At 37.3% G+C, this 10,103-nt stretch overlaps 1 protein-coding gene across 4 annotated transcripts in view; it reads left to right on the forward strand.

Annotated features, from left to right (window-relative positions):
- Positions 1–9,865, forward strand: part of PID1 (phosphotyrosine interaction domain containing 1) — a 138,665-nt gene extending 128,800 nt beyond the window's left edge. For all 4 annotated transcript variants that reach the window (XM_067559257.1, XM_067559044.1, XM_067559165.1 and 1 more), the window contains one exon: positions 7,907–9,865. In XM_067559257.1, coding sequence (XP_067415358.1) covers positions 7,907–8,383 — 477 coding nt within the window. In that variant the 3' untranslated portion in view covers positions 8,384–9,865. The remainder of the gene's footprint in view (positions 1–7,906) is intronic.
- The last annotated feature ends 238 nt before the right edge of the window (positions 9,866–10,103 follow it).

Consider the following 10,103-nt stretch of genomic DNA (forward strand, 5'->3'; position numbering starts at 1 on the left):
TGTTCAAATTCCTTTTGCTGGATCTGAGCTGAGCCGTAACAGACTCCTCACCCCACAGAACGATGAGATCTAAGACTTCTGGTCAGCTCCATGCTGGAGCGCGTTTGGGCCTTGCAGTAGCCATGAGGAGTCCAATGACAAATCTCTCTCCACGCTGGCTGCACAGGAAATGAAAATTCAAATTTTCCTGGGGCATGAGGGGAGGGGCCATTTCTGGGTAGTGTGAGCACGTAACAGCAGAGCGCAAATGTCCAGAGTGGTCACAATGGGGCATTGTGGGATACCTCCCGGAGGCCATTAACGTTGAATTGTTACACTCTGTCTGTACTGATGCAAAATCGACCCAATAAAATTGATTTAGGCACTATGCCACTTGCAGAGGTGGTTTTATTACGTCGACTTTTGCCGCGGTTTAAGTCAACGGAACTGCCATACCTGTGTAGACGCAGGCTTTCAGAGATCGACGTAAGTCTCCTGAGACTCTACCAAGCTCTGCACTACAGATGATATTTTTGTCCCTCTTCCTTCCAACGGCTCCCTGGGGGTTACTGAAACCTCTGGTCCACTGCAGGAGAAGATTATCTCTATGGATGAGCTGAGGCAGGGAGATACTCATTTGAAAGAGCATCTCTTCAGCACCTCTGAACCTCTTTGCTCCAGTGCCCCAGAGGGTCATGATTTGGCAGCTATTATTTAGTTGCTTTTACTAAAAGATAATCTTAGAAGAAAGGTTTCCATTTTCTTGATTACTTACAATATCCTGCTTCACTAAAAACCCAGTAATACAGTACAGGATGTGAGTTCTTTGAGTGCCCGTATCCAATAGAAAATGTCTCTAGCAGATATTAAAATCTTTCACTATTAAGTGCTAACTAATTTAAAAACAAATAGAATTTACTTGGATTACACACACACACACACACACACACAAAATCAGTACAACCACAGTTAACCTACAGGGTTTTTTTCATTGGTGGAATTCTAAGCATTGTATGGTGAATGGATGCATCTCTGTGCAGCTCTGATTTGGAAGTACACAAACATAATGCACAGAATTTTTTGCATTTCTGAAGTAAGGCACTTTGTGCTAGGCATTGCAGGAGCTAAGCCATTATTCTTCTTAAAAACAAACAGAGAATGAATAATTTGAAGTCAATTAAAGAAAACAATTCCAAGTACAGAAAATAAATCCTCACCATTTTGTCTAACAAATGGTGCTGTTGTAGAAGTGAAAGTTAATATAGGAGTTGCCATATCATTCTCCTTTAAAAGATACTAAAACTATCAGACATGTTAAAAACAATTACAAAAACATACATCTTCACTCTTATTTACAAAAACTGAAATAAGTTAAAGGTACATTGTTAAAATAGTCATATAATATATTTTTAAAATGTCTTTCTTCTACCTTTTCTAGAATAGGACATGAAGGTGTTGTAGATTACAATATTCATTAAATTGATGCTCAGCATCTTTGTGTACCAAATAGCTGTAGTTCTAACCACTGAAGGGGAAAGGACAAAGCATTTTTCTATCTAGGGCACTTTGAGTCCGATATTGACATTGGCTACAACTACAACCAGCTGCAAAGTTTATGGAGAAATAAGGAACTCCTCACAGTGACTTGCCTTTTTGCTAAAGGTTAGCGTGTTCACATGCATATAATAACAGTGCTAAAACCACAGCTGTATTTCAAGTCATGCATGTGTCTGGTTGCAGTGGCTTGCCTGTGAGAGAGGAATCAAATAGAAATTCCCATTTCACAGGAGAAATGAGGTAAAGAATATAGACAATTTTTAGCAGGCACAGGAAGTTGTATAAGTCACATCTTCCACAAACCTTTGGAAAAATGGAATGTTCAGATCAAACTATTATAAATTCCATAAAGAAATATATTTCTACTTCTGGAAAAGCATAGGATATGAAATAGCCTTTATTACTTAAGATTAGCAGTGCAGTATTGAATTGACTTTTCCATTACCTATACTGCATGTGAACCTGCTAAATGCTTCAACAGCCTGGTAATTAACTTGTGCATTTGAAAGAGGCTGCTTTCATTGAAGTCAATGGGGGATTTGGCTATTGACTTCAATGTATGTGGGATTGGGCTCATTTTAGGACTTGCCATACCAAAATAAATGGTTTGTCCTTATAATACCTCCATCAGTTACCTTAATCTACTGGTTCAAAGAAAAGAAAAGAACTCAAACCCCAGATTATGCCCTAAAGCAGTGGCTCTCAACCTTTCGAGACTACTGTACCTCTTTCAGGAGTTTGATTTGTCTTGCATACCCCTAAGTTTCACCTCATTTAAAAACTACTTGCCTACAAAATCAGACATAAAAATACAAAAGTGTCACAGCACCCTATTACTGTGAAATTACTTTCTCATTTTTACCATATAATTGTAAAATAAATCAATTGGAATATAAATATTGTACTTACATAGTATATAAAGCAGTATAAACAAGTAATTGTATGAATTTTTAGTTTGTACTGACTTTGCTAGTGCTTTTTATATATAACCTGTTGTAAAACTAGGCAAGTCTAGGCAACTAGATGAGTTGATGTACCTCCTGGAAGACCTCTGCATACCCTTAGAGGTACATTTACCCCAGTTGAGAATCACTGCCATAAAGCATAAATATTGCTAACCCCTTCAATTGATTAACTTAGATAGTGTGACTACAAGTGTTATTCTTGTTCATATTTCTTTAACTAATGGTGTGTATGTGTGTACACATAAATATTGTTTGTAAAATGCACCCATCATATTTGGTGCATGTAAATACAGAAGAAATTATTCTTTTCTCACTTTGCATCAGTTTTCATTGGATTTACTGCTGATTCCCACCTGTATGAGAGGAGAATCAGATCTAGTATTTAATGCTCTTTTTGAATCTCGTTAAATTGTGCTCCTCAGTCATATCCCATGATGGTGAATTACACAAGGTGAATATACTGTGTGAGTGGGAAACTATTTTCTTTTATCCATGTCTGTTCTGTGTCTTTCTAAAGGAATTACCTTTAAAATGTGTTGTTTGTTTTCAGTGAAATCTGCGGGAAAGCTGTAAAGGTAAAGAGGCCTACTACAATAAGAACATCAACAAAAGAACATAGTTGACAATTAAGTGGTGGGTTCTGTGTTTAAAAAAATGCAAAAGTGGGAAATATTTCTGGGAAAGGGATTGATGGGAACTTTCAGTTGCACGTTGCTTTCTGAAATATTTTCCTCTTAGATGGAAATTATCCCATACTTGATCTCAGCCCAAAGATTATCTATCTTGGGAAGTTTAAGGAAAAATTGGTTCGACTAGTTTGAAAAATGTGAATGTGGAAGGAAACCATTTCCCCATATGTTCTGAATAACATATCTGCAGTACCATGTATCCAAAATGGCTCAAGCTGGAAAGCTGGAAGCCATTTTAACACAGTACTGAGTTGAGTAGTCAAGCACATACAAGTCAGAAAATTCAAACACGTAATATTTCTGCCACAGTAGGCCACATTCCATATACACGAGGAGAGTGTTTTGGGTGGATGTTTATATTTTCCTTCTTATGTGACTTCTCAGACATGCCTGTTTGTTATTGTACAACCACTGGAAATTCTGCCAGATTTCCAGTGCATGTTGCTACATGGAGCAGCAGAGATTTTTAGCCCCACCTAAAAATTCTCCCAAAGGCCACAATAGTGTAGTGGTCAGAGGCTGCTCTAACTGTATAGGCAAACTAAGCAGCTGCCTAGGCCAGCAGATTTTTTGGGGAAGCAACTTTTTTTTTCTTTTTTTTTTTTTTTTTAATGCTCATTGCCTGGTCTTCTCTCGATGCTGCTGATGTTGCCCTCTCAGAGCTATCCCTGTCACTGACACACATACTCCCTTTGACTGCCGCCCCACCAATGTCCTGCCCCCTGCACAGAGCTCCTCCTTTAGACCGTGTAGACCTTCCCCTGCACACAGCTTCCAGAGCTGTACCAGACAGCCCCATTCACTCTTCATAGCACTCCACCCACAGTATGACACTGGCCCCTCACTGGACCATACAGCCACACCTGCTTTACCATAGAGCTTGGGCCATGGTCACACAGTCATGCTCACTGGACAGCACTCCATCCACTGTACCACACATCCCCACTCACAGTACATGGCTTCGCCCATAGAGGAAGCACACTGAAGTTTTGCCAAGGGAGGCAGATTGTATTGAGTAGCCACAGGTGCATTCACACTTCAATTCAATTCATCTGTGGGTTTGGGGGAAATGAAGTTGATGCCTTCTGAAGGTCCTAAGCCTCCTGATGTTTTATTGTTTGTGCCCTAAACTTGTTCCCTTCTGCATCTTTTCCTGGATTGGATGATCAGTTCTTTGATCTTCAGTCAGTGAATTCAAAGAAGTTGGAAAAGGAAAAATGGTTGTATTCTAATATCTCTGCTCTGTAACCATGTGCTTGGTCATTGACTTTGTATATTTAAATAAGGTGCATGTTATAAAGGATGTGTCTGTAATGAGCATTAAGTGGTGTTAGAAGCCAATGCACAGTAACTTTACTTGTAGAATAACCTTATAACTGAGAACCCATTGAGGAATGCATAATAAATTCATCCTCTGCCAGTTTTAGTTTATGTTGGTTCAATACCTGCAATTGTGCATATATTAATGGGCAGATTACTAAAATGGCTAGCTTTAGAAGGTTTAATATCAAATGTACAGCACTTATATGGCATTTAATTATAAAGAGGTCTTTTATGTTCTGAAAAGAATGCTGACTTTTTTGTGTCAGATATTCAAGAACACTTGTCAGCCTTCTGCATCTTTGCTCTATATTTAATAGAGGAGACTGTGTGGTAATGATGTATATTATAGTCTGTCTTCAGTAAAATGTCCTGTACTATTAATGTTTAATATAATACTCATGCATCAAATGGGAAAAATCTGATTACTTATTAAAAGTCTAGTTACATTATGTGAATGTTTCTCTGAAAATAAATGTAGCAGAATTGTGATTCTGAACGGTAAAGTTTCATTTTTATAACTTCTTCTATAATGTTCATCACTGCAATATCTTAGAATCTCACAGATACTAAAAAATGTATCCTCATTGGGGAAATAGTATTATTCCCTGTCTGTAAAACTGGCATTTGAAGTTATAGATAGATGAAATTATTTTACCTAAGGTCGAACAGTTAGTTTGTGGCCAAGCTAGGAATATAAACGAGATCATCTAAGTCCCATTGCAATGCCTTTAGCCACAAGTCCCATTCTTCCTCTCAATCATCACTGCTGTTGACATTTTTTGTTTTTCAGAATAATTTACAGCTCTTCCAGGGAGGCACATCAGCTTTCTCACAAGTTTTGTAGAATATTTTCCTGTCAGAAACTTTATTTTTTTAGAATTTACATTTAGGCCCTGTATACACAGAGATATAGCAGATGGTTAGTGGCTGGGAAAGTGTGAGGGAGGCTGACTGGTCAGAACAGACAGAAAATCTAGACAGCTTGTAGATGCTCAGTGAATGTAAGAAAAGTTAATCCTCTTTGTCCTGCTACTCTCCCCTGTGACAAATAAGTCAAATTCCTTAGCCTGCAACATACGCGTTACGACATACTCCACTGTCACTTATTTTAGAGTTGACCCCTTTTGCAAAATATATATGTTAAAAAGTGACCTCCTGGACCAGTCAGTGTTTTTTATTCTGTCAGTGCTCACATTTCTTCACATTAGCAAGCAATATTAGTGTCCTCTAGACAGCAAAAACTTGGAAAGGCAAAGCCAGAGAACTTATGGCAGGATCCTACTTATGAAGTAGAATTCAGAGCAGTGGTTTGGCTGGAACAAAGTACATAAGCAGAAAGCTCGATGCAAACCTCATTGAAGCCAATGGAAAGACTCACCTTGACTGCAATGGGCTTTGGATCAGGCCCCAAATGTGCAACTTCTTGACAGTATGTCAGTATTTTGGTAACTGGTTTGTGAATTTTAAATGGAGCATAATGGATCGTTAGAAAATATATTGAATGGTTTGTGAACATGCTGAGTTCCACATTTATCTTATTATTTTCTTAGAAATATGCCTACGAATACATGATGAACTACTCCATAGTACACTGCAGTCAAACTGCTGCTTGGACTTTGTACTATTTGTATGTGTACAGGTCGTGCTATGAGCTATTAGGTACTTTACTCTCTCTTCACTAGTACAATAAGATAAAATAAATAAAGTAGGGTTTGCCTTGTTAATAGTTCTAGCTGTTGTGGTTTTCACTGTTCACAAAAACATAAAGCTTTTATAAGATTAAAATATTCCCAATGCAAATCATGAATATTTACTGGAGAAGAATAAGACTTTTTGTTCTGAAATGTTTCTGTTACGAAATCACTTGTTTGGCAGGAATTAAGCCACACTGGACTGATTAAGCCACACTGGACTTCCAATAATGTTTTGTATGATTATTCTTTATTCATAGCCTAATTTAGGTCTCTGAGTGAGTTTAACAAAGCTTGCAGCAAAACCCAAAATTATTTATTTTTTTTAAATATTTTTGCTTTGTATGAAAGGTAAATTCAATATTCCTTGCAGCTGTATCTTTAATGTATTTAAACACGTGAAAATCTATTTTTACCCTTTTTTTAAACTTTAATAAAAAATAAAACTATTTGATATAGTACTGGCTTTTATAGAAATTAAATTTTACAATGTACATGATTATTTACAAATGTGTCCAGTACTGGTAAGTGTCAGAGACAGGATAGTGGGCCAATTGCTTGATTTGTTATAGTCATATGTGCATTATATTTAAAATCTTTGGAAAAAGTAATTTTGCTTTTATTTTTATAATACTAGTTCAGTAATAGATATTAATGATATGTATAAATTATAGTTAGATGGCATTTACCATCCTAAAATCTAACTTTTCCCAGTAAATAAAAGCTCCATTCAAAATATATTTGAGAAATATTCCTTGATCTATAAAGATTTAGATTGATTCTTTCTCATATGCTATATTTAGAATTTTGATTTGGGCTGTATAATGAGTTTGATTTTGGCATGTGAAACATGGTAATTGTTGTTAAGGCTCATCATTTTCTTATACAGACTGGATGACAGGAATCTTATTTTTGGATATTCACCCAACAAAGCTGGGGAGAGGGGGAGGAGAAACGTAACTACATTTATTATTAGGGTTTTTTAATAGAACATTTTCTGTGAAATTAAAGGAGTAAATGCCTCAGCCCTTTAGCTAACAATAGAAGATGAAGCATTTTGGATAGTTTCTAGATATTTCTGGATTATTACTTAAGTAGAAGGAGTGGAAAAAATGTAAACAGGATCAATCTGGAAAACGCATTAGAATAGTTTTGATATTCTCTGCTGTGGCCACGCTCTCCTGATGACATTGTGTCCTTGCATTATTATACTCTGTGAATGTCTCTATGTAAGTAAAACTACTGGTCTTAAAATGTATTTAAGAAAAATAAAATGAACTTTGTTTTTAAAAAAAAGAAGAAGAAAAAACTGTGAATAAGTTATCTGGCCTATGGGCCTGCTTTTCTTGACCTTACTTGCATGATGGGTCCCACTGGGTTTACTGGAACTGCTAGTGTGAGTAAGAGTAGCAGCGTTGGGCTTTAAGCCAGAGATTTTCAAAGGAGTTTAAGAGAGTTAGGTGCCCAAAATACACTGAAATTCAATGAGAGTTAGGCTCCTAACTCCTTTGAAAATAGCAACCAGAATGACTAAAAATACCATTCTGACAGACAAATCTATTGCTTGCAATGAGAAAACTTCATCTGAATGTGCAGGGGAAAAAAATCCATCATTCTAGGTAAAGTACCCAATTCATGGGAGGGTAAAAATGAATATCAAAGACTTGTTTATATCACATCTGTTTTTGTTTTTTCTTTGTAGGTTACGTATTTGGGTAAGGTGTCCACAACAGGGATGCAATTTTTATCAGGCTGCACAGAAAAACCTGTCATTGAATTATGGAAGAAGCACACACTAGCCAGGGAGGACGTCTTCCCAGCTAATGCCCTTCTGGAAATCCGCCCCTTCCAAGTCTGGCTTCATCACCTGGACCTCAAAGGCGAAGCCACAGTCCACATGGATACCTTTCAGGTGGCACGTATTGCCTACTGCACTGCCGACCACAATGTCAGCCCAAACATCTTTGCTTGGGTTTACAGGGAGATCAACGATGACTTGTCCTATCAGATGGACTGCCATGCTGTAGAGTGTGAGACCAAGCTGGAGGCCAAGAAGCTGGCTCATGCCATGATGGAGGCCTTTAAGAAGACTTTCCACAGCATGAAGAGCGATGGCCGGATCCACAGGAATAGCTCATCTGAGGAAGTGTCTCATGAATTCGAATCTGATGATGGCTGACTGAACTCAGTGATGGTACAGCAAGGGCAGAAATTGCCTAGGGAATAGGAGCTGATAGATGAATAAGCAACAACTGATATTTGGAATTAAAAGACGGCCAAACACTTGGCTGACCAGCTTTTTAAATCAAAAGAGCAAATCAGTACCTAAAGATATGCATCATTAAAGTAATTATGTTACATTGAAATCTGCTGCTGTTGTAAATGTGTCCCCTCCCCATACACCCTCAACCCTTTATGGCCTGGTATAGTTCAGCTGTACAATCTGAAGTTGATTCAGTCCAGTTTGCCTTATGAAACCCATCAAGCAATTTTAATAGTGGATCCTCTTGGGTTCATAGCTGGGGTCTGATGCTGCTGTGCAGCAGCAAGTGGAACAGGAAGGCCCTTGGTTCCAGAAGAATGAATCCCTTTCCATGGCATATCGCAAAATCCTTTGACCTTACATAGGCTGTTTGACAAATGGCCTGACATTCTGCAGTGTATTCACATTTCACAGATTTTTTTTTTAAAAAGATGCTTATATTTACACATTATATCATATGCTATCCTTTATTTTATTCATTTTACCTATTTTCTTAATGTACCTGCAGCCACTCATCTCCCATCAAACACCATTAGATACAGTTTCTGAATATGTACTCCAGGATACCAAAAAAGGGGAAAAAATCCATGATGGCTGGTACTACAGTGAACCAGCTCCATTATCTGCATTTTCAAACCCTGATTTATTCCATATGAAAGCTGAACCACTGCTGAGAGTTGAGTGACATGTTGTTAAGACCCGTGATCTTTCACCAGTTGAACTGGGACTTATGATCAACCTCAGGTCTGAAGTGATATGAACATGGTAGCCTTAACTCCACAGTAGTCTCCATCACCAACCTAGCATATATAATTTGACGTAGCTGGTACGGCTGGGTCACAAAAGCCGCTGTGTTACCATAAATAGCAAAGTGTCTCTGACGATTAAAAGGCACCGGTCCTTTTTGAGTCAGGTTTGAAATGATTGGTTTGTTACTGGTTTAGAAGTTAACATTAAGATTTCCTGCACTTTTCCTGGTCCACAGACAAAAAGGTACATAACTTTGGTAAATGCAGAAAAAAATCAAATAAAAACAAAACCTTTGGTTCAGTAAATATTTTTAAGGCCAAGAGCAGATTAATAGTTTGCAAGTAACGCTGCTCCTTTATACAATTTTGTTTTTAATCATGGTAATGTTAGGGGCACTGGGGCACCTTACAGAAGCCTTAAAAGAAAGCTACGTGTCTGTGTTTTGTGTGTGTATATATACATTGTGAGAGAGAGCATATGTTTGCCTGTACGTATGGCCAATGTTAAAGCATGTAGATTGAGCATGGAGATATGTTGAGGAGGACCCACGTCTCTTGAAAATATGCTTGTTGCTTTACAATGTATGTAAACTATTCTCCAGCATAAATACATTCATACTTTAATAAAAATATGTTTGAATTAAAGCTATGATACTTTTAGGCTCTATTTCCAATGCAAACTCCCTGTTTTTCTTTAAATGTTTTCTTTAAATGTCTTTCTATGTTCCACTGATAATATATGTTCTTACAAACACCAAATAAACTGATTAAAAGCTGTTATAGGCTTATTTATATACACACACCACCAAACAATTAGTGGGATTAAAATATTAATTTATTTACATTTAAAACATTACATTAGTTTCCAAGAGGGATAAAGGGATTTT

This window comes from Emydura macquarii, unplaced genomic scaffold (assembly GCF_026122565.2).
Source record: "Emydura macquarii macquarii isolate MOO-44397 ecotype Brisbane River unplaced genomic scaffold, CSIRO-AGI_Emac_v2 contig_18, whole genome shotgun sequence".
Taxonomy (NCBI): domain Eukaryota; kingdom Metazoa; phylum Chordata; order Testudines; family Chelidae; genus Emydura; species Emydura macquarii.